Raw genomic sequence first — 25927 nt, 5'->3', positions numbered from 1 at the left:
TTTGCCAGTCTAATGCAGTGACAAGCCAAACGGTAACAAAAGAAAGTTTATCATATTGGTGAACGAGTAGTTGAAACAATGAACTAAGAAAAGAGATCCGGGTGGGGAGTGGCATGAAGAAAGGAGGAAGCCTGTGGGCAGGGGAGAAGCAAATTCTAGTGGATGTACCCAAGCAAATCCAAAAGAAGGGGCCGTGAAATGGGGGCCCAAATTCATGATCCCAGAGAGTTAGAAGATGTAGCTTCTAGTTCAGACTCTGCACAACTCTGAGGCCTCCTTTGCCCCCTCTGGCTATATGTTCCTGGTCTATGTAGAGTGGAAGTAACCTAAAACACCTTGCAGCGGGGACTTTCCATGATGTCACATTGTTGATCAATATTTTAGGTACTTTGGTATCTGAATCAAATGCACTGAGCCCTCAGTAGTGGCATATGTGTGCTTAGATTATTGGTTCCAATCTTATTGATAAAACCTGCAGAAACCCCGATCAGTGCCTGCACTGATCCAACATCTGTGACTTTAGATGGCCAGTCATCCTTGGATTCCTCCGGAAACTCTAATTTCAATTCCCAAGCTATGTCATTATAAATATCCTTCTAAGTCATGATCTTCCAATCTTTATGGAAATACTGAGGGTTTATGAAGGGGAAGGATGCTCTGGGGGATCTGGTAGTGACACAGGGTGACAAAGTGACAGAATGACAGAGTCACTGGAATGTGGAAAGTTGTCATCACAACCACCTGGTTGGGAAACAGTTTTCACATCATCCGTGGCTCATTCCCTTGAGTTCAGCACAGTGTGTGTATAAAAGGCTTCCACTCACGGTGTATCCTCAGTCCCATCGCTTGCCAAGGTTACGAGGACAAGGTGAGTGCTTTTACCGATCTGATGGCAGTTTGGGGATGAGTGGGGCTGTGACACCTCCTTTGGGAAAAGCCATTTGAGGCTGGAGAGAATGAAAATTGGTCATTCCAGGAAGACCAGATTCATGGCAATCATCAAGGTGGTTCAAAAGCAGCAAACCCAGGAGTGAAGTTAAGCAGAGATTGGAGCCGTGCAGAGTCGGGAGGGGTAAGAGGAGCTCATTTGTAGGACAAGAGACAGCCACACAGGAGTGAAGACTAGGGCTAAAGGCACAGCCGGTGATGCAAAAACAAAAAAAGGGAGATGATGATGAGAGGAGATGTAACCATGGACTCAGGTTAAGAATGTGGTTTTTAGAATGCATAAATTAGGGGATATCATAATAAGTAACTGAAGATTTAGGGGACTACCTAGTGCCCTAAGCTGTTGCCTTTGAAGTCAGGATTCTTGAGAGAATCAAGCCAGGCTGAGAAGAAGGTGTCACCAAACTAACTTAATCACTGCTGAATCTCCCCTGTGTCAGGAAAGCAGGGCTGCTCTGCCTATAATGATGTGGCTTTCCGGAGCCACATATTCAACTGTAGAATTTCAAACTCTGTAGAAAAATGTTGATACAAACAAGGTTTATATTAATTGGGCTTTTGAAATGTTTGCATTGCTTTTTAGAGTAACTGGACTTTCTCCAAGATGTCCTATCAGAAACACCAGCTCCCTTCCAAGTGCCTCCCCAAATATCCACCCAAGTGCCCCCTGCAGGCCCCTCAGGCTTCTGCTTCGTGTCCAGCTCCACGCCCGCCTCCAGCTCCCTCCTGCTCTGTTCCCAGTTGTTGTATTTCTGGCTTTGGAGGCCACTGCTCTCTAGTTTCACTCCGGTTTCCACGATTCTACCTGCGTCAGCCCCAGCATTCTGACTGCTATGAGCACGAGTCTTCCAGATGTTCCCATTGCCATAGCTCTGGGGACTGCAGCTGACCTGTGACCTTTCAGGAACCAAAGAATCACAGCCAAGGTCAAGCCCTGAGTTGATGTCTTCCCTCACTCTTACCCTCCTCCTTCCTTTTCCTCCTGAACGCAGTTGCCTGGCTCCATAGGTGATGGTTTCCCCTTTTTGATGAGAACCTCAGGGCTCTTGGCCTTGGCTCTGTTCCTAGATCAAGGAGACCTGCATGCAAGAGAAAAAGCTGCTTTTTGAAGCATGATCCGTGTGCTAAAATAAAGCTTATCTTTCCTGATGTCCTCTTCTTATGGGTGTTCGTCGAGACTCCATCCTCAGCTCTGAAAAGCTCACCTTAATCTGAGTTATTTAAGCAGACTCCCACAACGTGCCAGCCAGGTGGAAATTCCCACCAAGGTAGACCCAACATCTGAGTTATTTGAGAGGGCTGCGAAAAGCAGAGATTCAGAAGGGAAGATTAGGGAGAGTTTCCAAAATGTAAGTGACCCTGTTCCACGGCCACTGCGGCAGGTGCCACCACCACAGAGTTTTCTTTCTACTTATTGAGGACATTTTGCTTCCCAGATCCTTCTTATTTGAGAGGATCTCATGCTCAGGAAGAAGACGGTACAGCAATGCTTGTACTTCTCAGATCTCAGTTTCAGAAACCATGAGAAATACGTTCCTTGAACATAGTAGCTCAACTGAGTCCCTCACGCCATGTCTTCACACGGGAGCCAGGATAAGGGGGGAGTTTGTACGTTGCTCAGTCAGCACAATACGCAGGAGACCTCTGGCCTTGGTGTTGCTATCTACCGTTTTCAGGTTTTTCCCTCTTTTATTCAACAAGGCAAACAGCATAGGTGTAGGGCCTGCTCTTAAAGCAATGTCCTTCCCAACCCAAGAGCAGGCATTGGTCACAGGCCACAGCAATGCTTCTGCCCATCCTCCAGGGCTTAGCCACAATCTTGAGACACTCAGTGCCTATCAGGTCAGCGGGAGACGATGAAATAGAATTATGGTCAGCACCCCAGGCACATATCCGCAGCTTAGAATAACTAAACCACGGCTACGCTGTCAAAACATCTGATTGCAGGTGGAGGAGTGTCTCACACACTGAATGCCACCCACTAAGTATGTCCTAGCGGAAGAGAGACTGTTCCAGGCTGTCCCTTAGCCCAAAATCAATTGCTAAGGGTCATGGCTGGCCTGAAGCACCCAGAGACACTAGGAGTTCTGAGGGTTAGAATGAAGGCAGACTTCACCCCCATCCTTGATATTCCAATGCTCAGTCCAAGGAGAAGGACTTCCAGGTTGGTGGTTTCCAACCTATGACAAAAGGAACAGTAGGATTCCAGAGAGGTTCTTCAGGGGTTCTTGAGATTTCTCTCTCTCTCTCTCTCTCTCTCTCTCTCTCTCTCTCTGTGTGTGTGTGTGTGTGTGTGTGTGTGTGTGTGTGTGTTGACACTTTGGAGAATATTCAGAATGCCTGCTCAAAAATGTTAGTGACAGGTGACAATGACAACAGAGGTATAGGAGCTATCACTCAGCTCTCCATGTTCACCTGGGCTGTCAGCCTAACTAGTTAACTATCAGTTAGTCTAAATAGTAGATTGCAGAGTAAACATCTTTGTGTATGTTTTTAACTTTTTAATCACAGTTATTGATTTAGGGGAAAGTGTTATTTTTATCTGTATTGTAGCCTCATTTTTAAAAGGATCCCTTCCATCTCACACTCCTTTCCACTGCAGAATGAGTGAGTCATCTGAGAGGTGAAATGGCAAGAGACCTGCCTGCCTTTGTCTCGGCTTTTCTACTGTGCTCACTCTGGTTACTGGAAGGATGTCTCTCTGTGGATCAAATTCTATCCCAAGGCAGGCCCCAAGATTTAGACTTTGAAATAAATATTATAAAGTTCATTTTGGTTGTGGTACAAGTTACATTTGCCAAAGCTCTGGTTTAGAAACTCTCTGTCTTAAACCATTCTCTTTCTCAACTGTTTAAGAGTTTGCAGAGGAAAGACGTATGATTAATTAACCCACTCAAAAATCCCAATATTACAGAGTGCGACTGTGTATAGAATCCACCCCGCCGTTTGTACATCTAGTTATGTAAAATTTTATTCACATAAATTGTATTACAGCTCACTGCATTAAACACAATACTGGATAAGTCCAGGTGCATCAACAGCTCATGACAAATTATTTTAACAGCTGGCAAATAAATCTTACACTATATATAAAAATATCATGCTAAAGCTAATCTTAGTATCTAGCATAAATTTTCTTGTCCTTATGTGTTTTATGTTTATAAATGCTTATTTTGGGTAAAGGCAAAATAATGACTATACTAGAACTGAGGAATCTCAAAATGTTAAGAATAGCAACAAGGATTGTCTCACATTGCATATGTGCGAATAATACATTACATTGCCTTACATAATGTCATAAATCTTGTCGAGCCATAGCCTATCAAATATTTCTCTATTCAACACTTACATTGTCTGACACAGTCGCTTTTTAAAGATTCTTTTGTCATTAAACACTTTTCAATCAAGGAATGTGAACAGATCTCAGACATTTCTGCTGATTGTCTCCAAATCCTTTCTAACTCTTTTTTCAAATATTGAGGTTAATCTAATAGCAAAATATGCTGAAATTGTCAAGTAAGCTGTTGAAAACCAAAACAGCAAGGAACAAATCCTGACAACTGTCGGACAGTTGGTGCTGTGACTGGTGCTCTCTGGGTTGCGCAATGCAAAATCTGCACAGCTCCAAGCAGGGGCCCCAAGGACCATTTGCAAAGTAACTCTTATTTCACCAGCACAGCCCAACCACAAAGAAAACATACAGAAAAAGAGTGGATGAGAGACGAATGAATAACACTACAACTGTAATCTACATTTTATGAATTCAATTTTGTATGTTCATCAACATAACCCGATTTTTCTTAACTAGCTGATATAAATGTTAATGTAAAAGATAAATTTAAATAAATGAAAACGTTCCTGTCTGTTTATGTATAGTGGTCTCAACCACTATACAGATTCTGTTAGACAAATGATTACACTTGTTCAAGTACTTGATTTTAATGTAAAAGACAAATTTAAATAAATGAATAAGCTCCTGTCTGTTTATGTATAGTGGTCTCAATGTAAGATTCTATTAGACAAATGGTTGCACTTGCAAAACTATTTGAAGTCTCCCACAGACTACTAGAGAGTCCATGCTCTGTTAATAGGTGTTCTGTGAAAATAATAATTGCAAGCGATAATTATCTTCACAAATGTTGTAAACAATATAAGTATCGATGTGATAAAAACAACACATGCTAATTTTATTCTTAGCATACAATCTGCATTTAAGAAAATAATAATATGCCTAAGAAAATAAAAGGCCAGAAGTCACTGACAAATTATCTGACCTGGAAACACATCACCTTTAACTTGGTCGTGGATTTGCATGCGGAGTTTCTGGTCCATCCGATATATCTTGTTTTTCAACATCAGCATCTTCCTGAGACACTATTCAACCTTAGTAAATATTATTAACTTTACTTCACAAATGTATTCCGCTTTGATGTGTTACTGAGAAAATACATTTGTGAGACCTTTGCATTTCTTTTCTCAACCATAATACAAAGGGGGCATTATCTGTATTTCTTGAACAAAGTTAAATGTATTATTTCATTATTAAATTTAAAATATGACATATATTGTGTTCAAATAATTTTGGGAAATGTAGTTCTGGAGCAATGTTATTCAAGCCTCCATTAGTAAGCAATATGTGTGCTTTTGTTTATTAATGAATATAACAGAAAACAAAAAAAAATTTAAAAGTCGGGACAATAATTAGAAATACTACTTTGAGTTATGGTGGACACCTTCTCATGTCATGTAGTCTTCTTTGGGGACCAAAGTCGGCCTAAATAAAAACTGACCAGCAATTACCAGCGCTAAACCCTCTGCAAGGCCTGGGGGCCAGAAATGTGGTATGTGTAGTATCAGGTGTTGCTGTGCACCATACCACAAGAGGGCAGTGGCGGGAAGACCACAGGCTCCACGGGGAGATGAGACCCTCCAATCTACAAGCCAGCAGTGTGGCTTGGAACCTCTCCGAGCCTCATCTGAGAGATTTGAAAATGGAAACGTCAACAATGACAAGAGACACTAACTAGTTAATCTATTTTGAAGATTAAGTAAGGTAATATATTCAATTTTTTTCCTAAATTTTAAAGTACTGTATAAAATGTTTATTTTCAATAAATTGGAAGACCTATTGCTCTTTTGCCTACTAACCTTATTGCATATTGATAAATTGGATTTAGCTTGATATGTCTATGTTCACTTTTTTTTTTTTTTTTTTTTGCTACCCTTTGTTGTCTCTGGCATTTTCCTGGCTTATTTTGCTTTTCGGACCCTTTTTATTTCCTTCCCTTCTCTCTTTCTCGGAGTTGGCCCTATGTAACTGCTCACCAGCTCTGTACCAGCGCTTTGCAAGGAGATTAATACGTTCTATCTGATTTAATCCTCACAGTGACTGCATACAAAAGCACTGTGTCCTTTCTCTTTATAGACCAGGAATCTGAGGTTAAGAAATGTGTTCAAGGCCCCAGAGCTGGCAAACTACAGAACCAAGCTTCGGGTCCAAGCTGTTCCACTGTAGCAGCAAGTTCGATCAGGAGACAGAAGCAATGCAGTAAGTTAGAGGGAGTTTAACATAAGAATTAGTAACAATAATAAAAGAAGACTAAACTGTAAGGCATAAGAAAAAGGCTCAGGGAGGGTACCCGAAGAAGGACAAAAGTAGAAGGGGTCACACCTATTGGGAAAGGTGAGGTTCAGTCACCAGCCAGCAGGGAAGTGCCCTGGTTTAGCTAGCTGGGGTAGGTCTGGAGTTAAACCCTCCAACAGCGGCAAACAGTAGGTCACTCTCCCAATGCAGGGCAAAGCTGACATCGGGAACCACGTGGCCTGGATGTGCAGTGGGGGTCCAAGATTCCCTTCAGAGCAGTGCACAGCAAGGAGGCTTGCAAAGGGGGCCTGCAGCTCTGTGTGGACTGCCCCTCCCCCACGCCCATGCAGCTGATAATGGGCAGCTCCAGCCATGGAGGGGCTTTGGTTTCAGGGTGAGAAGTCTGTGAAAAAGTCATCCTCAGGCCGACGCTGCAAGGAGGCAAAAGGATCCTGCCACAGCCGTGGGCGCCATCGCACGGCCATACGCTTCTCCCTACCTGCCTCTTCCAACTGCGGTGTCCCTCCAGCGCCCCCTACTACGGAGAAAGGGCAGCATTGTTCTCACTTGAGTGGAGAAAGGGTTCAAGGGATTACACTGTTTATCCAGAGCACAAATCGGAGGGTGTGTCTGGAGCTGAGGGACAATAAATTGGTAACCGGCACACCGATTATCTTGCACACACACACACACACACACACACACACTCACTTTCCCATACACAGTTCCATGGAGACTTCTGGCATTCATATCTAAGATAAATCAATTAAAGAGGAGTCATTGTCATGCTTCGGGACTGTTAAGGATGGCTGTGTCTTCCACCAGGAGGCGGCAAAGCCAAGCCTTCACCCGGACTTTGCAGCTGCGATGTGCAGTCAGGGATTTCCTGAAAATTCTTATACTCATCAGCTTATTGGGTATTCATATGCTGATCACCTTGATCAGGCCTGAGGAGAAAAAAGGGAGAAGCACCGTTACCTCCGGGAATAGTTCTGATTCAAGTTGGGATCCAAAGGCAGAGTGTAGTTAGGAAAAAGCTGTGATACCTCGACCTCTTGAAAGCAGAAGCGTGACAGAGAGGACCTGTTTCCAGATCCCAAAGAAGGACAATTGAGGGCTTAGTTGAAGCCTGCAGCTTTAATTTTGGTTCCAGTTCACCTGGTGAGACACACAGGAGATGCTGCTGGTCACCTCACTGCTCTATTTCAGGCTTTTTACAGACCACAAGAAGCTAATGCAAATTCAGAAATTATTCACAGATTGTTCAGAATATTGAGGACCCGAGATGGCCCTGTACTTGTTCTGATCTTGGTGGCGACTGGCCCCAGAGGTAAAGAGCTTACTAGATGGACCTGGGGTGGCTCGAGAATATATCCATGGCTTTGGGACAGCAATGAGAGCAGGCAAGGGGAGCAGCCAGGAGGCTTGTCTGAAAGCGTAACAGCACAGCAAGCACCTCTGTTTTTCCTTATTCAGTGATAGTTCTATAAAATAGCAAATTTTTCTGGTCAAGACAGTCTTCATACAATATCGAAACTGTGACAATTGCTCATATCGAACACAAAGGTGCCTCAGCAGACACAGTCTCTGATTTTAAATCTTTACCCTGAAGAGTCAGCTCCTGGGGAAAGCCACGTGCTCCTCAGGTCTAAGGCCCATGGGAAGGGACTGCAATAGATGTGGGAGGCAAGGCAGCACTTCCGGAAGCATCTGAGATGAAGTGCGTTCACTTCAGTTGGCAAAAACCAAGCAGATGCAGGGACAACCAGACCGTACGTGGAAGGACCGTCTGAGTCTGGCAAAGAGGCAACGTGCACCCCTTTGTAGAATTTCACTAAAACCTGACCAAGAAAAAGCTCAACTTCAGAGCCTTTCTGCTTTCATTGCCAGAGGTAGCTACAACCTCGCCAGTCTTTCTCTTGCCAATTCAGTTTCTGGAACTCTGTGATGGAGAAACTGTGCGGAAAGGTATCATTCTATTTCCTGACTTGGGTGGTAGTTACGCCGATGTTTTACTTTGTTCAAGTGCATTGGCTGAAATGCATTGGGCTGTATTCTCAATGCATGTATGTTACAGTTCAATAAAACCACATTAAAATAAGGCACACAAATGAACAAATGTAAACATATCCAGGACAATTCTTAAAAATAAAAGTCATGTGTAGGAGCTAGTTCTACTTGATTTATACTATATTATAAGGCATTATAGTTAGATAGTGAGTTCTGGACCATGAATATACAGACAGATCAATAGAGCCTGATAACAAGTTCAGAGCTGGGACAAAATATACAGAAGAAGCTAGTACATGATAAGCATACCCTCAAATCCGTGGAAAAAATAAATTAATCAATAAATGATGTTGCTACAACTGGGAAGCCATGAATGAACAAGAAACCCCCTCTCAGTTTATACTAGGGTGAATTCTTAAAGGGTTAAAACATTAAAAGTTAACTCTTGAGAAAAATCCGGGGGTATTCTTCTATACTTTCAAAATGGGGATCAGTTTTACAATACAACAAAGGAGAACTGTAAAATAAAATATTTTAAAATGTGTTTACATAATTAACATTTTCTATATGGCTGAAATATAACAAAGTCAAAGGTCAAAAAACACACAGGAAGAAATTTAGTTTCTCATAGCACAAAAATAAGTTAATTTCTCCCAATATTGTATAAGTGCTACAAAACAATAGTAAAATAAGAATACAGTTAAGTATTAGGTAAGTTCTATCATCAGGCAGTCCCCAGAAAATGAATGCTGTGGCTCACTAAATGTAATAAGATATAGTTGAGCTTACTGATTAAGAGAAACTCAAAACTACTTTAAGATCCCATTTTTAACCTCCCAGCTGGGCCAAGAACTCCCCACCCCGTGCTGTCCCTCCCCTAGTTCCTCCCCAGAGACCCCAGTGTGTGATGCTCCCCTCCCTGTGTCCATGTGTTCTCATTGTTCAACACCCACTTATGAGTGAGAACATGCGGTATTTGATTTTCTGTTCTTGTGTCATTTTGCTGAGAATGATGGTTTCCGGGTTCACCCATGTCCCTACAAAGGACACGAACTCATTTTTTATGGCTGCATAGTATTCCATGGTGTATATGTGCCACATTTTCCCTGTCCAGTCTATCATCTATGGGCATTTGGGTTGGTTCCAAGACTTTGCTATTGTAAACAGGGCTGCAGTGGACATTCGTGGATTTCTTGCTGACTTTCTAATCAGCTTTTAACTGATATCTCTGCTCTATTCTTGGTCTGCTATTGTCTATTTTCAGGAGGGCAGTTGGGGTGGACTTTAAAACATAAATCACGTCATGTAATTCTCCTGTTGAAAAAACCTGAAGTGGCTCTCCATGCCTTGCTGGGTAAATTGAAGTCTTCACAATAACCCACAAGGCCCTGCATCATTGACCCCCACATCCACACATGATGTGAGAACATGCGGTGTTTGATTTTTCTGTTCTTGTGTCAGCAGAACTAGGGGAGGGACACTGAGAGGTGGGGGGTTTGGGAGGGATAACATGAGGAGAAATGCCAGATATAGGTGATGGAGAGGAAGGCAGCAAACCACATTGCCATGTATGTACCTATGCAACAATCTTGCGTGTTCTTCACATGTACCCCCAAACCTAAAATACAATAAAATATATTTTTAAAAAGTTAGCAAGAGATCATGGTGTCTCAGAGTAGGCTGGCCACAAAGGCAGATGGATTCACTTTGAAGTCAACAGCATTTACTGATATTAACCGAGTTGAGTTATACAAAACGGAAGCCAAGGAGGACTCAAAATTCTTGTGCTTGGGCGAATGGAGTAGCGTTAGCATCTTCTGAGCTGAGATGTCTAGGGATAGAGGATGTTTTCAGGAAAATATCAATAGCTCAGGTGTGAGCAAGTTAAATATGAGATGTCTATTAGATATTGTGTGAGAATATTAAATAAGCAGTTGGATATGAAAGTCTGAAGTTCTAGTGAGATGTCTGAGCTGTTATTAATAGACACCATCATCATCATTGACATATAGATGGCCTTCCTAGTCAGGAGACTGAACATTCCAAGCAAGAAAATAAGTGTAGGTGGAGGAGAAAAAAAAAAACAAGGACTCCACCAAGTAGTAGTCAGGCTGAAGAATAGGAACACAAAGAGTTCCAAGTTAATGTACTGGTAAAATTATTCTTCCACGTATTTATTCACTAAATGTGGATTTGGTACCTAGGATGTTCCATACAGTGTGTTGGAGCTAGAAATTAAATGGTGAGCAGAAAATATACCTATCCTCACCTCCTAGATAGCCTTCATTAGCTTAATTTTAATAAACTGCTATGCATCAGGGTTAAAAATTCAAATAGTTTGTGTGTATGTGATTCTTCTAGGAAAATGTTTACGTATACTGAAATATACTAATGTATACATTTATCTTATTTTGTATATATCTTTACATTCTTTTCTGTAAGAAAAGGGATATGCTAACACATTGTTTACTGGATTGCTTCTTTCTTTGACTACATAGGAGAATTTTTCATAGCATCATCTACAAGTGGATTCTATGCTTTTATTAGCTATATACTATCCTATTACATGATTGTAAAATGAAATCTCCTTAACAGAATATGAAAATATCTGTTTCTCGACGTATTCATTAACAATGTGACCAAAATTTCATATTTGTTGCCAGACTGTCATGGAAAAGCCAGTGTCTCATGGATCTTCTGGTCTGCATTTTTTAAATTTATGAATAAGCATTTCTTCATAGGTTTGCTAGTTATTTCCACCTCTCTTTCTTTCTCTCCCTCTCTCTCCCTCTCCATACTCTTCCTAAAAATAACTTAATTCTTATAAATTAAGGCTTTGGTCCCAACTAAATGTTAAACACATTGGGAGATGTGAATGAGATCAGACATTTGACTGAGAATAAATTTTGGAGATAACTATAAGCATGAAGACCTGAGGAAGTCAAGTGAAAGAGAAATACTTGAATAGGCTATTACAGAATGAAAAGCACAATTCACATATTTCCCAGGAGTGCTAACCTTTAGCCAAGGTGGTTCTGTCCTGGACTTCACACTCTGGAGAGTTCTTCTTGCCTGTAATCCTAGCACTTTGGGAGGCCAAGACGGGCAGATCATGAGGTCAAGGGACTGAGACCATCCTGGCCAACATGGTAAAACCTCATCTCTACTAAAAATACAAAAAAAAAAATTAGCTGGACATGGTGGTGTGCACCTGTAGTCCCAGCTACTAGTGAGACTGAAGCAGGAGAATTGCTTGAACCCAGGAGGCGGAGGTTGCAGTGAGCCGAGATCATGCCACTGCACTCCAGCCTGGCGACGGAGTGAGACTCTGACTCAAAAAAAAAAGAGTTCTCTGGCTCTCCTCCAGCCATGGCCCACCCCCATAGGATAATTCGGTAGGTCCAATGTACAGGCCCAGAGCCGCTGTCTCTCTCACTCTAGCTATCCAGGACCCAAGAAATCTCTGTCCAAATCACCCAGAGATTACCTCTATGTGTCCATCCTCCTGAAGACTCAAACAGCCAACACTGTGCTCACTTCTAGGTCTCAGTGACCAAGAGAGGGGCAGTTTGAGAGATCCGTGTATGAAAAGAACATGGATGGGCTGGGATATTTACAGTGCAGCACACCCGAGATTCCTCATGGCACACGATGAAGTTGGGGAGTAGGAAGAGAAATAGGGATGAACCACAGGGGTCAGAAGCCTCTGTTTGTGCTCTTGCCTGGTGTCCTATAAATGTTTCTGGTGGCCTGCTTTCCAGGAGAAGACAAGTTCCTAGTCACTGTCCTCAAAGAGGTCATGCGAGAGTGAGAAAGGGAAAGAGTAAACATAATGAAATGCTTCTCTCTTCTATTTTAGCCGATTCACTATTGAATTGATTCAGTTTCAGAATCTTTTACGTGCCAAGTGATCTGCAAGACACTGTGAATGAAATAGGGTCCTTGCCCCTAAGGGGTCCCAGTTTCTCCCCTGTTTAAAACCTTTCAATGGTCCCATTGTCCTCAGGATAAAGTCCAAACCCTTTTTCTTAAGGCATAAAGGGTCCTCACCAACACAGCCTTACCTACCTATGTGACTGAGTCTCCCCCTTCTCCTTACTCCCAAGTCTGCTCCATCCACACTGAGCTTTTCCACCAAACAGTCTACACTTTCATTTTTCTGGATCCGAAAATGTCCTCCCAGGCACAACCCTGTGTCCAACTTCCTATTTCCAGTTGCCAAGTCTCAGCTTAAATGTCCCTCCCTCCAGGAAGCATGTCTGACTCTCAAACCTGACCCTTGTGCTTATCCTACGATCATTATTATCACACACTGTTCCAGTTGTCTATTGACTTGCCTCCTTAATTGAATTAGATCTTTGAGAATGGAAACTACATCCCATTGAGCTACGTTCCACTTTTTAGGCCAGAGCCTGGTAGAGAGGAGACACTCGATACAGATTTGTGCTTTAGGCGTATGTTTTAGGTAATTCCATGCCTATGGGTTAGCTAGGGAGCTTTATTTGTATCTTTCAGGAAAGAAACCAAGAAGAGTCAGACTTTCCAGCAGGCAGGGGGCGCTGGTGAGGGAGCTAGGCATAGAGTCCTGGGGAGAGGATTATGATGTCATAGAGGCTTAAAATCTTGTCATTAGCAGGAAAGGGAACCCATTTCCTTCAGAAGACTTTGGTTTCTGATAGTCATGGACTCACTAGGCTGCTGAGGAAGATCAATAATATCTGCTGGATCCAGTCATGAGCAGTCAAGGATGGAAATGGTGAATTGAGAAGTTTGTGGCCAGACCAGGTAACACAGAGAAGGCTTGTCTTTTGAGTCGTCTCTCAGTGGCTTGTCTGTGTGTTCATTCATTCATTACATATTCACTTACTGAGGCCCATGCCGTATGCTGGATGAGAGGATTTATCCTATCTTTCAGGAAAAGACTCCTGCTTCCATTTAAGAGGAAGACACTGGAGCCTCTGGGGGTGGGAATAATGAGGATGTCTATGTTCATAGAACTAACAGACCACAGAAGTCAGACAATTAAGGAAATAATAACCACTATCAAAACGTGGTGAGAAGCACAGGGGATCCCAGGAAGCATGTCAGGGAGACGGAGGCTATGGGTTAAGGAAGTTTTCCTCAGGTATTGATGTGTAAGCAGAGACCTCAGGTTTGAACAATATTCAGTGAGCATATGGGAACAGAGACCCAGGAAGGACAATTTAAGCTGGGAAAGAGCACGTTCATAAACCTGGAAAGAGGTGGGAAAATTCAGCAGGTGTCTGCTCTGAGCCAGCCTGGTGCTTGAGAAAATAGTGGCTGGGCCAGTGGGCAGATGTCAGAGAGAGGGTGCCTTGCCAGGGCCCTCCTGGATCTGGGTTGGACTCTGTATTAATCCTCACTGAATAGAGCAGTAAGAAGATCTGGGAAAATGGCCCTGGTCCTGGGCCATGAGTGTTTGGTGCGATCACGCAGATTTCCAGAGGCAGGCTGTGCAGAGCTTGGTTGCGAAAGAAGGGAAATGGAGCTTGGAGAGAATATTTATTTATTTATTTATTTATTTATATTTACTTTCTGAGATGGAGTCTCACTCTGTCACCTAGGCTGGAGTGCAGTGGTGCATTCTTGGCTCACTGCAACTTCCGCCTCCTGGATTCAAGCGATTCTCCTGCCTCAGCCTCCCAAGCAGCTGATATTACAGATGCTCACCACCATGCGGGGCTGATTTTTGTATTTTTAGTAGAGATGGGGTTTCCCTATGTTAGCCAGGTTGGTCTTGAACTCCTGACCTCAAGTGTTCCACCTGTCTCAGCCCTCCAAAGTGCTGGGACTACAGACTTGAGCCACGGTGCCCAGCAAAAGAAAGAATCGTAAGAAGACGAAACTCTTGCAGGAGGCAGAGTAGTCCAGGAGGCACGTTTATTGGACAGGAGCCGGGGTTCTGAAAGTAGAGGATACAGATGCTGTTCAGCAGGCAAAGGAAGACAAGGGAGACGGCACTGGTTCAGAGGGGCAGGACCTGCATCCGTGGGGGTGGGGTCGCAGAAGGACTTGCTGTTGCCGTCCCTGCGCTGCAGTGAACAAGACCGGTTTCTAACCTGCTCTCCTTCTCTGATATGACACAACCTCCACACTCAGGATCTGACTATGAGACACGTGCTTGGAGTGGGGATGTTGGAGGGACTGGTGAGGCAAGGCCCCGGACGCAGGCTCCAGGTGCCCTCTGATGCCTGTGCACCTCCGGTCACTGGAATGAGAATCGCTTCTATAGAGAAAGCTCAGCCTGGACTTGTAAGAATGGATCCTAACAAACTGATGAGGACCATCTGCACTTGGGTCAATGCGTGGCACTGCCTTTCAGAGTAGAGAAAGGGAAAGCAGAGAAAGAAGACAGAAAGACAGAGACAGGATGAAGGACCGGAGAATGACAGAGAGGCAGAGAGAATAAACAGTAAAGAAGGCACAACCAAACACAGATAGAAACAGCAGAAAATAAAAGCGGAAGGGGCTCACTCCTCCTTCATCCCTCTCAAAACCTAGTCTTAGGTCTGATCCCTAGTGGAGAAAATTCAAACAACAAGGAGACGTGGACAGAGGCTGGGCTCCCTGTGTACGTCTGAACCCCCAAACTCACCCCTGTAGGTGCAGGGGCACCCAAGTGTGCGCACGTGTGTGCCTGCGGACACACACACACTTCCTGTCCAACAGCTTGGAACACCGCAAAGGTGGTAGAGAACACGACCCTGTACTCTCTCACCTCTTCTCTGTTTTTATGCTGGTGTGTCTCTGTCCTATTTCCGGCTTCGGTGTGCCTCTCCATTGCTCACCTCTCTCCTTCCTGTTCCCTCTGGGGCAAGTCAAGGCATCGCACGGCCTGTATCTGCCACCTCAGCTTCTTTGCAGCTTTTCCGACTTGGAAGGAGCAATGGGGTGACTTGTCCCCATCCCCATTCTTTAGGAGTCTTCCTCCAGTGTTTTCCTCTTAAATAGAAGCAGGAGCCTTTTTTTGAAAGATAGGATGAATCCTGGAACAACTGGCAGGGATAGGGTCAAGACTGAATTAAAGCCAACACCCTAATCCAAGTCACTCTCCCTTTTTTAGGTGGGAACCGCCCTTGACCCAGTTCAGGCTGCAGCCATATAGCCAGGGACTCAGGAGATGAAGGGTTGGGACCAGGTGGCAGGGCCTTAAGAGATAACTCTTCCTTCCCCATCACCCTAATGCTCTAGTTCAGGAGATTCAAACATAGGGGTCCATAGAGGAGGTGCTGTGCGTCCTTCCTTCTTGGAGAAACTCTCGGGGTTTCTCTGTGGGAAGGAGGTCCTTGGCATGTGCCTGACTCAATGGTTCAGAAAGTGGAAGTGAAGAGAGGCCGCGCTGGGGCTGAGTCCAATGTGTGAGTCCGAAAATTACTGTTTCTAGTGGGTGGAGGTGTTGGCCACACCTGTGTCAATGGGACCCAGTTTGTGCACTATGAACTGGATTTGGGGGAAACCCCAAATAAAAAAGGGCTGAGTCGAAGAGCATGTCACCGGTCATTCAGGACAGCCACAGCCCTGGATCTTCTATAAAGTCACTGGGGTGATTCAGATAGCAAAGTAGGTCATCTGACAGGCTCCCTTTTGCAACCACCTTTCTGGCAAATTCTGCACACCTTCAGGAGAGGATGATACAGATGTTTGCCCTACTGGGGTGGATTAGTCCATTTCAGTAATGCTGTAAGTATACTACCCAAGACTGGATAATTTATAAAGGAAAGAAGTTTAATCAACTCACAGTTCCACACATCTGATGAGGCCTCCGGAAACTTACAATTATGGTAGAAGGCAAAAAGGAAGGACCTTCTTCACATGGTAGGTGAGAGAAGTGAGAGCAGAGAAATGTCAGACGCTTATAAAAGCATCAGAACTTGTGAGAACTCACTATCATGGGGGAAACTGCCCCAGTGATCCAATCACCTCCTTCCCTCAACATGTGGGGATTACAGGTCCCTCCCTCCACACATGAGGATTAGAATCCAAGATGAGATTTGAGTTGGCACACAGAGCCAAACTGTATCATGAGGTAACCCCTGAAACACTGCCTTATTTTATTTTATTTATTTATTTATTTATTTATTTATTTATTTATTTATTTTGAGACAGAGTTTCTCTCTTGTTGCTCAGGCTGGAGTGCAATGGCATGATCTCAGCTTACTACAACCTCCACCTCCTGGGTTCAAGTGATTCTCCTGCCTCAGCCTTCCGAGTAGCTGGGATTACAGGTGCCTGCCACCACGCCCAGCTAATTTTTGTATTTTTAACAGAGTCAGGGTTTCACCATGTTGGCCAAGCTGATCTTGAACTCCTGACCTTAGGTAATCCACCCACCTCGGCCTCCCAAAGTGCTGGGATTTCAGGAGTGAGCTGCTACACCTGGCCCTCCCTCAGAAAGACTTTAGTGGAAGGAGAGATTTGTGGCTACTGTCCCCAGGACTCCCTCTATCTACAGGACACAAAAAAGAGGACGAGACAAGAGATGTGGCTTTCTAAACACCAGGGAAGCAACAGCAGGGCTGGAGGGAAGCAACCCAGCAACAGGTCAGAATCCGATGGAGGGCAAGTAGGGAGCCTCCAGCAGGAAAGAGAGGGTCAGGACGCTATTCATGCTGGCTCTAATGTGAAAACTCGTGAGAAAGACCAAATAATCTCAATTTGATTCAGCTAAACAGCCATCATCACAAACCTCGAGTTCTCTCCTCTGCGTACCTATGATTATGCATGGACACATGCCTGCATGCATTCACGTGCATGCACACATACACACATTCACGGAGACAGGGGTATGTGTGTGCTTAGTGGAAAGCCCACAGCAGTAACTGGTTCAGTTTAAAAAACTAGTCTGGGGCTCAGTACAGTGGCTCACACCTGTAATCCCAGCACCTGGAGAGGCCGAGATGGGTGGATCATCTGAGGTCAGGAGTTTGAGACCAGCCGGGCTAAGGTGGAGAAACCCCCATCTCTACTAAAAATACAAAAAATTAGCTGGATGTGATGGAGGGAATCTGTAATCCCAGCTACTCAGAAGGCTGAGGCAGGAGAATTGCTTGAACCCAGGAGGCAGAGGTTGCAGTGAGCCCAGATTGTGTCGTTGCACTCTAGCCAGGGCAACAAGAGAGAGAGAAGAAAAAAACTAGTTTGGGCAAGAGGCTTTTCTCACAATCCCGAGGATGCCAGATGCCGGGAGATGGTTGTGAGTTGACCTCAGCAATTGTCACTCCAAATCCCACACCCATCTTCCCCCACCAGTGACGGGGCTCGGACGGGCCTGCCACCTCCCCCACTTGGGTTTGTGGCTTTGCGAGCTGAGTCCCCAGAAGGGGTACAGGCTCGTTTCCCTCCTTCCACATCTCCCTCAGGAGGCTAGATAACAACGCTGCTCACTTGTCTGCTGTTTCCCAGCCACTTTTAGACCCTCTATTCTGCTCTGGGGCCACAACAGTGGCATTCATCCTCTCACCGTGTGCCATAGGAGAGACGGCGGGGAAACCATACAAGGGTTTCCCCAGGGATTGCATACTGGGACTGAGGCCTAGGAACCTCCTAGGGAGAACTTGGATTCCTGGGTGGAGGAAGGTAGAGAGAAGTAAAAAGGGAGCTTTGTTTGGATTTTCCCTATACCCAGAAGAATCCGGAAATTATAAAACTGCTGAATGGTTGAGTTTGGGGGTGCATACAAGGTCCAGCTCCCCCTCTCTCCTCCCGACTACTGCCTCTTTATAGAGTTACAAAGAGAAGTGAAGACAGCTGCCCAAGCCCTGAGGCTTGGGGGTTGCAGAACCAGGCCTGGAACTCGAGGCCTGCCATGCCAAGAGCACCATCCTTTCCGTTTCATCTCGCTGTAACCACCGCAGCAGCAGCTGACCTCTCGTGCTCCCGCGCTGGACAAGATGATGCATTCAGGAAGGGTGTGGCGGGAGGTCACTCTAAGGGCAAGAGTTCCATCGCACCCCGGTCCCTGGGTGCCGCGTTAGAGACCAGAACAAGCACATGCTCTGGAGTGGGATGGAGCTTGGCTTGAATCCACTGGGAAGCAACTGAGGTGATCTCTGAACTTCAGTGGTCTTCATATGTAAAGCGGACTAAAAATGTCTACCTCAGCCTGGTAGCAGTCATAACACGAGCTGCTGTTTGTGAAGTGCCTGACACTTGACAGGATCTGGAGACTGAGGGTCACACTGTTTTCTCATTAGCTAAGAGACCTTAGGCACATTTCTCAGATATTCTGGTCTTTTGATTCTTTATCTGGCAAACGACGACCTAGCAAGGAACAAAGAGACTGGTACATGCAAAGGTAGAAGTATGGGTTTGGCTGGCTCCTCTGCGGGGTCCAGCTCGCTTTCCCATCCCTGGTCTGAGTCATTATCCTGAAGACAGATGTGTTTGGGTATCAAGAAAGGAGGGGAAAAAAAACAGACACCCAGATTTCCTTCTAATGAGACTATTCTTTTCTTTTTCTAGTACCTCCAAGTCTCCTGAAGATGTGTGACCAACCAAAACACAGTCAATGCTGCCCCCCAAAAGCCAATCAAAGCTGCCCGCCAACAACCAACCAGTGCTGCCCCCCAAAAGGCAATCAGTGCTGCCCACCAACGACAAACCAGGGCTGCCCCCCAAAAGGCAATCAAAGCTGCCCCCCAAAACACACTCACTGCTGCCAGCCAAAACCCCCGTGCTGCATCCAGACCAAGTGCTGTGGTTTGGAGACCACGCCTGAATGCTCCCCTGTGAATAAGGAGTCTGAGCCCAACTCACCCCAAACTCAGGACAAGGGCTCTCAAACCCAGCAGCAACCCCGAAGTCCACAATACGAGTCCAGACTAAGGAAACCAGAGCAGAAGTTACGCAAATAGATTGTTCCTGGGGTCATGCCTATCACTCCGTAGGATGGGGGATTACTGAGAGTCAGGCTAGACCTATGTTAAGAGAAGCAGTTTTCACAGGAACTACCATTTCCACACAATGGGAGGCTCCCATTTCCCTTCCTAGCTCCCTCCCTAGGGAGGCCTCCATCTGGAAATGGGAGGTTGAAGAGGCTGGAATCATTTTTCCTAGTGATCCTGACATTTAGACAGCACAGAAATAAAAGAGCAATAAAAAGAACATTGTCTCCCTTTGTTCCTTTACTTACCTATGAAACCATCTCACCAGCCTGGCCTAGAGCCCAAGAAAATATTGTGGGCATGTCCTGAAGGTCCAAGGAGCAAGAACTAGCATCCTGAAGAACAAAGCCTCTGCTGAGCTGCAGCTGAGTTGATGGACTCATCTTGGTTTCCAAATGAAAGTCCTGCATTCCAGGAACCCCTTCAGTCCTGATTTAAAAAAAGAAAAAAAAAAAGATGACTGGTCAACCAAACTGCAAGAATCATGATTCCCCTGGGTCCCTGGGTACCATATTGCACTCCAGACCAAGCAAAAATATGTAAGTCCCTTGGAGTGATTCCACCCCTGATCCAGAGATTGTAGATGGAGGGAGAGTCCCCAAGACTCAGCAAAGCACAGTGGCTGGTGGCAAAGAGCGAAAGCTTCCAGCATCAGCACTGGCTCCTCGGTCAGGGAGTAGCAATCCTAAAGCAGGTGGTTTAGTGTCTCTCAGGCTCTATTGCCTCATGTGTAGTGGGACTTAACACAAAGATTTTTTTTTAATGAGAATTAAAAGGGATAATTTATTTAGAGTGCCTAATACAGGGTCTGACACCGAGTGGCTATTCAGTGTGCATAGTTCTCAAACTCCTCTTTGCCACAAAGCTATATTTCCCTCTACAGAAGCCATCATCCTCCAGTCATCTGTCTCCAAACATACCCCCACTAGTCCAGGTAGACAGGTAGAAATAGAGAAATCAGCCTCATTCAGCGTACTTGTAAACTTCCATTTTTACTGCTATGCTTAATTAACATATCACTTTTAAAAATCACTTTTAAAATTTTTCAAGTGCTCTCTCTCTCTCTCTCTCTCTCTCTCTCATGCTTCTCCCTGTCCACCAATCCCTAGAAAACTAACTGATCTACTTTTGTCCCTACAAATTAGTATTTTTAATAATTTTATGTAAGTAGAATCATACAATAGGTATGCTTTTTTTATGCTGAGAATTTATTATTTCAAAGCAGGTTCCCCCCGACCCCGCCACTCCCACAAACACCGCATATATAAAGTAGCTCAAAACTGCAGTTTCTATTTTGGTACCATCTAGGATCTATAAATGTCATTTTCAATTACTTGGAATTTCAAAATAGAGATTCCCTAGCAACAACGCACCAGTGGTCCACAAAATATTACCACACTTTGTTTAGTTTATGGGAGAAAATTTTTTAAACTGGAAACAATTTCATAGTGCTACAAAGATTATGTTGTAGGCTGGGCATGGTGGCTCACACCTGTAATCCCAGCACTTTGAGAGGCGGAGGTGAGGATGATCACCTGAGGTCGGAAGTTCAAGACCAGCCCGACCAACATGGAGAAACCACTTCTCTACTAAAAATACAAAATTAGCTGGGTGTGGTGGCGCATGCCTGTAGTCCCAGTACTCGGGAGGCTGAGGCAGGAGAATCACTTGAACCCAGGAGGCAGAAGTTGCAGTGAGCCGAGATCGCATCATTGCACTCCAGCCTGGGTAACAAGAGGAAAACTTCGTCTCAAAAATAAAAAATAAAGAAATAAAAGATTATGTTGGAAGTCGTTTGTTTTTCCCTCTAGGAGGGTGGGCAGCCATTTCTCTAAAGTTTTTATAAATGCTAAGTTTCAGATTTCAAAATGGCAACAGATTTTCATGAAGCATGTAAAGTGGGCCACCCTGTTTCTGTTCTGGGTCATGGCGACTCTGAATTATTTTGTATTCCCACACTGCAAAGGACAAAACCCCATTCCTTGCATGTAAACTTTCACGATTACCTTTGCCCCAACCTGATATTTTAGAGAAGCTAAAGGAGCCGTCTCAGAAAAGTGACATTTTGGGTAGAGAACTGAATGACATGCAGAAGTCATTCGCTGGGATATTTGCAGCAGAGCTCTCCAGAATCAGAGAACAAGCGGAAAAACTGCGAGACTGGATCCAAACCTTCCGCAGTAGGAGCGGAGGAGTGGGCAGGTGAGGTGGAAATGAGGGGCTGTGGAGGAGTCAGGATGTCATGGGCTTTGGTTTGTCAGTAACGACTTTATGGGGAAGGAAAGGTGGAGTGATGAGCAGAGTTTACAAGGAGCTGGAGAGAGTCAGAACTGGCTGTTACCCCATCTAACTGCTTCTCTTAATATTTTTAAAAATACTCTCTCACTTTGCTGTTCCCAAGCGCTCTCTTCTCATTCTCTCTCGAATCCACCCCAATCTGTCTTCCATTCTCGCCGCTGCCTTAGACTGCCAGCGTCAGGATCACTAATGACCTCTGTGCTGCCCAATCCCACAGGCATTCTTTGGCCTCATATTGTAAAACATATTTAATTGACAAAGATCGTGTATTCTCAAGGTGTGCAACGTGATGCTTTGCCATGTGTACACACTGAAATAATTGCCACAATCAAAAGAATTAACACATCCATCAGGACCCGGGCTGTCCCTTAGATCCCAGAATGTTCATCTTATAACTGAAAGTGTGTACCCACTTCCCCAGGCTCCCCACCACACCAGTCCCTGAAAACCCCTGCTCCACACTCTGCTTCTTTAAGTTTGACTTTATTAGATTCCACGTATCCGTACGGCATTTGCCCCGCTGTTCATCCCTCGTCCTTGACAATATGTCCACTCATCTTCTAGAATACTGCATTATCCTGCCATATCTCTTAACTGGCAGCCTGCTCTTTCCCTGCTCAATTTTCCTGAACTGTTCCTTTATATCTCCCTGATCTTCCAACACTGGAGTGATTCAGGGGCTCATGCCTGAGCCTCTTCTCTCTCCTCTCCATATTCATTCCCTTGGTGATTTCATTCTGGCTCATGTCTTCAAATGCCATTTATATGCTGATGATTTCCAAATGTATTTCCACAGCATAAACCTCCTTCCGAATTCAGAACTAGTATCCCTAACTGCCTCCTTGGCAACTCTGCTTGGATGTCCAACAGGTGTCTCCGGATTAACGTGTCTCAAAGCTCACTGCTGACCTTTTCCACAAAACCGGCCCTTCCTGTGGTGTTCCCCATCTCCGTTAATGAATTCTTATGGTCACTCAGGTTGTTCCCCACTGATACTTTACATCTTAGTCTTACCTGTAAGATATAAGTCTCACTGGTTCCAGGGCCCAAAACTATCTATAGTCTGCTCACTTCTCTCTGCCTCTACTGCTACCACCCTGCTTCCAAGTCATCACTAAATTCCTAGAGTTCCTCTAACTGTTCCTCTTGCTTCCACCCTTGCCAGAAAGAGCCTTTTAAAACTAAGTCAAAGTCAAATAATGTCACAAATCATGAATCATTCCTCTCATTTAAAAATGCAGCTTCTCATTTCATTGACTGTAAAGCTGAAGCTGCTACATGATTTCTCCTCACTGCCCACCTCTACCCATGCCTCCAACCTGGTCTCTCAAAACTCCTTCCCTCGTTCACTCAGCCCCAGCCGCACCAGCCTCATTGCTGGTTTCAGAGCACTCCTGCCTCCAGGATGCTGCACTGCTGTGCCCTGTCCCTGCCCTCCTCCTCATGCTGAGCTCCTGGCTCTCTCCAGGTTCCTGTGTGAGGCCTTCCCTAGCTATGCATTTAAAATAAATGACCTGGCCCTCCCCCAGCCCTCTGCAAACCTCTTTCTTGCCGTATATATATTGAGACGGAGTTTCGCTCTTGTTACCCAGGCTGGAGTGCAATGGCGCGATCTCGGCTCACTGCAACCTCCGCCTCCTGGGTTCAGGCAATTCTCCTGCCTCAGCCTCCTGAGTAGCTGGGATTACAGGCACGCGCCACCATGCCCAGCTAATTTTTGCATTTTTAGTAGAGACGGGGTTTCACCATGTTGACCAGGATGGTCTCGATCTCTTGGCCTCGTGATCCACCCGCCTCGGCCTCCCAAAGTGCTGGGATTATAGGCATGACCCATCACGCCCGGCCTTGCCATATTTTTTAATACTGAATTTCCAAATATTTAACTTTATTTATATTTCAGGTATGTGTTTATTTTGCATACATTGATTTCTATTTCATGTGTGTGTTTATTTTGCATAACTCCTCCATCCCCCACTGGAATGCAAACTGCAACAAGGCCGGGATTTTTTCCCGTTTTGTTCCACGTTATACCCTAGGACCTAGAACACAGGCACACACGGAAGCTCTCAAGAAACAGCAGTGGAATGAAGAAATCAACCAATAAGAAAGAAGGTAGGAACAGCATTTCCAGTGGAGAGGAAGGATGGAACGCACAAGGTCCACAGACCTGGGACCCAGAGATCTGCCCTGCCTTCCCGTGTTCCCCTCTTGAAATGATGTCATCCTCTGTAAAGCGAGGGCTGAACTCGGTGCCCTGAAGTCCCCTCCAGCATTAGCATACTCGGACTTGGACTCTAAGCGGGGTAGGGAGGTAGCCCTGGGGTTACTGGGTCTAGGGCTCCTGGCAGGAGTAGGGGAGGTATGGGAAGAAGGAAAGGTAGCTGGAGCTGAGCATGCACCTTCTAGCCTAAGAGAGGAAATGGGCTCGCCCTTCTCCCCCGCAGCACTCTGACCGCTCTCTCCCCTTCCTGCCTACTCCACCCCAAGCAGGCTTTCTAGTAAAACCTGAGTGGCAAGAAAATAAACTTGCAGCTACTCTGGCAATTTCCAGCTTTCCTGTCTTCTGACTTGCAGCTCTCCTGTCATCCCCTATAAAAGCCCTGGGCTCGTTTTTACTGGAGCAAACCAGGATTCAGTGTCTAACGCACTCGGCTGACATCTTTGCCCTCAGTGGAGAGGGCAGCTGGGGAGCAAGGGACTCGAGCTTGATCCGCCTGCTAGCTGTGGGAGCACTGGCCAGCTACCGCACTACTCTGAGCCTCAGCTCCTCCTCTGTAAAGCATAAAGGATCATTACATGAGCGTGAACAAGGGATTGATGCACAGGGTCTAGCAAACAGTAGATTTGGAAGAAGGCCCGTTTCCTTTGCATTTTCCCCTGCATTCTCTCCAGGCAGACTTTCCAACCCTGTTTCTGTTTACAGCTGCATCCACTCAGGGTCCAGTTAGTTGAGTGCTCACATGGCATGGCACTGAATTGCACCCACCTCTCAGATTCTGCACCTGCCTCTCTGTCAGGCTCCAAGTTCCCTGAGGGCAGAATCACGATCCTCTACCTCGAGAGCATCCTGAGATCAGGGGTTGTATCTCCCTGTTAGACAAGGAGGGCGGAGACCTCCCCAGCACACTAGCTCAGCTGGGATCCCAGAGGCCTGCACGTGCCCTGACTCTCAGCATTGTGACCTAGTTTAATGTGAGACAGTAGCAGGGGGCCTGTGTCTTATGGAGGGAAGCATAGGCACTATTTTCTACTTTGGACCAGACCAACTCATCTGGAGGTCTGGAGCAGTCAGATAGCTTTGTGACAAACTGTCCGTAAATACAGACTAGTTCATGGGGGCCTCACCAGGGCCCATTCCAGGCAGGAAAATGTGTGCAGCTCACTCGTGTTGGTAAAGTCACGAGGCAGATATTTTGCCCAGATTACACACACACACACACACACACACGCATATGCACATGCACACGCACACACATGCATCTGAGTGGTTTCTGCAACTGCTTTCAGGAGTAATTGTAAGAGCAATTACACCTCTCAGGAGGCAGCTGATGCAGGATCAGGTGTTCCCCCGACTCCCTAATTAGCAGGGGAGAAAGAAGGAGTGAAGAGTGATAAATCAGGAAGCTGGGCAAAGTCCTGGAAAATCCCTGATCCCTTCCATTTACTTGCCTGACAATTGAGGCCACTTCAGGGGGAGGCTGCATGGCTGGACTTGGTCCCTGTGCTCCCTTGTTGTTCTGTGACTGTCTCTTCCTCAACTCTGAAATGTCCCTCCCCCATTCTCTGCACCCGAAGGCTCCTGGCACTCCTGTCTGCCCTCAACCACGCTGTGCTCCCCACAGCCCTGCCTTCTTTCTCACACAGCCCTGTGAAGTCTCATCCCACGTGGTATTTTCCAATCATCTCTATTCCATGTGCTTGGTTGAAACCTTACCTTTCATCTCTGACTTGATGGGCTGTGTCTATATGTACACTCCTCACTCTATTACTAGATTCTTTTTTCCAGATAAAATTTCATTCTGAACCACTGTCTGTCCTCTGCCTATGCAGATCCCACGCACCTCCACGTACTATCTTGCTCTCTAGAAATGCAAAGCCACCTTAATGTCCCCATGATTCCCACTCAGGGGAGCACACTCAGTGCACATAGGCCATCGTCAAAGCATGAGACAGAGTCTCATGT

General features: G+C 45.4%; 2 protein-coding genes across 2 annotated transcripts; both read left to right on the top strand.

The window, feature by feature from the left end:
- Positions 1-835: 835 nt before the first annotated feature.
- LCE7A (late cornified envelope 7A) lies at positions 836-2103 on the top strand. Its single transcript, XM_074390160.1, has 2 exons — positions 836-868; positions 1532-2103. The coding sequence occupies exon 2, from the start codon at positions 1553-1555 to the stop codon at positions 1835-1837; it is 285 nt and encodes a 94-aa protein (XP_074246261.1). The 5' UTR covers positions 836-868; positions 1532-1552; the 3' UTR covers positions 1838-2103.
- A 16941-nt stretch (positions 2104-19044) lies between these two features.
- SMCP (sperm mitochondria associated cysteine rich protein) lies at positions 19045-19416 on the top strand. Its single transcript, XM_003941906.3, has one exon. The coding sequence runs from the start codon at positions 19045-19047 to the stop codon at positions 19414-19416; it is 372 nt and encodes a 123-aa protein (XP_003941955.1).
- The last annotated feature ends 6511 nt before the right edge of the window (positions 19417-25927 follow it).

The sequence above is a fragment of the Saimiri boliviensis genome, chromosome 19 (assembly GCF_048565385.1).
Source record: "Saimiri boliviensis isolate mSaiBol1 chromosome 19, mSaiBol1.pri, whole genome shotgun sequence".
In the NCBI taxonomy this organism is placed as follows: domain Eukaryota; kingdom Metazoa; phylum Chordata; class Mammalia; order Primates; family Cebidae; genus Saimiri; species Saimiri boliviensis.
Note: the sequence above shows the minus strand (reverse complement) of the source record. Positions and strands in the feature narration are given on the sequence as shown.

What these genes read in the sequence shown, in the direction of transcription:
- SMCP (XM_003941906.3), top strand. Translation starts at nt 19,045, where the DNA reads ATGTGTGACCAACCAAAACACAGTCAATGCTGCCCCCCAAAAGCCAAT.
- LCE7A (XM_074390160.1), top strand. Translation starts at nt 1,553, where the DNA reads ATGTCCTATCAGAAACACCAGCTCCCTTCCAAGTGCCTCCCCAAATAT.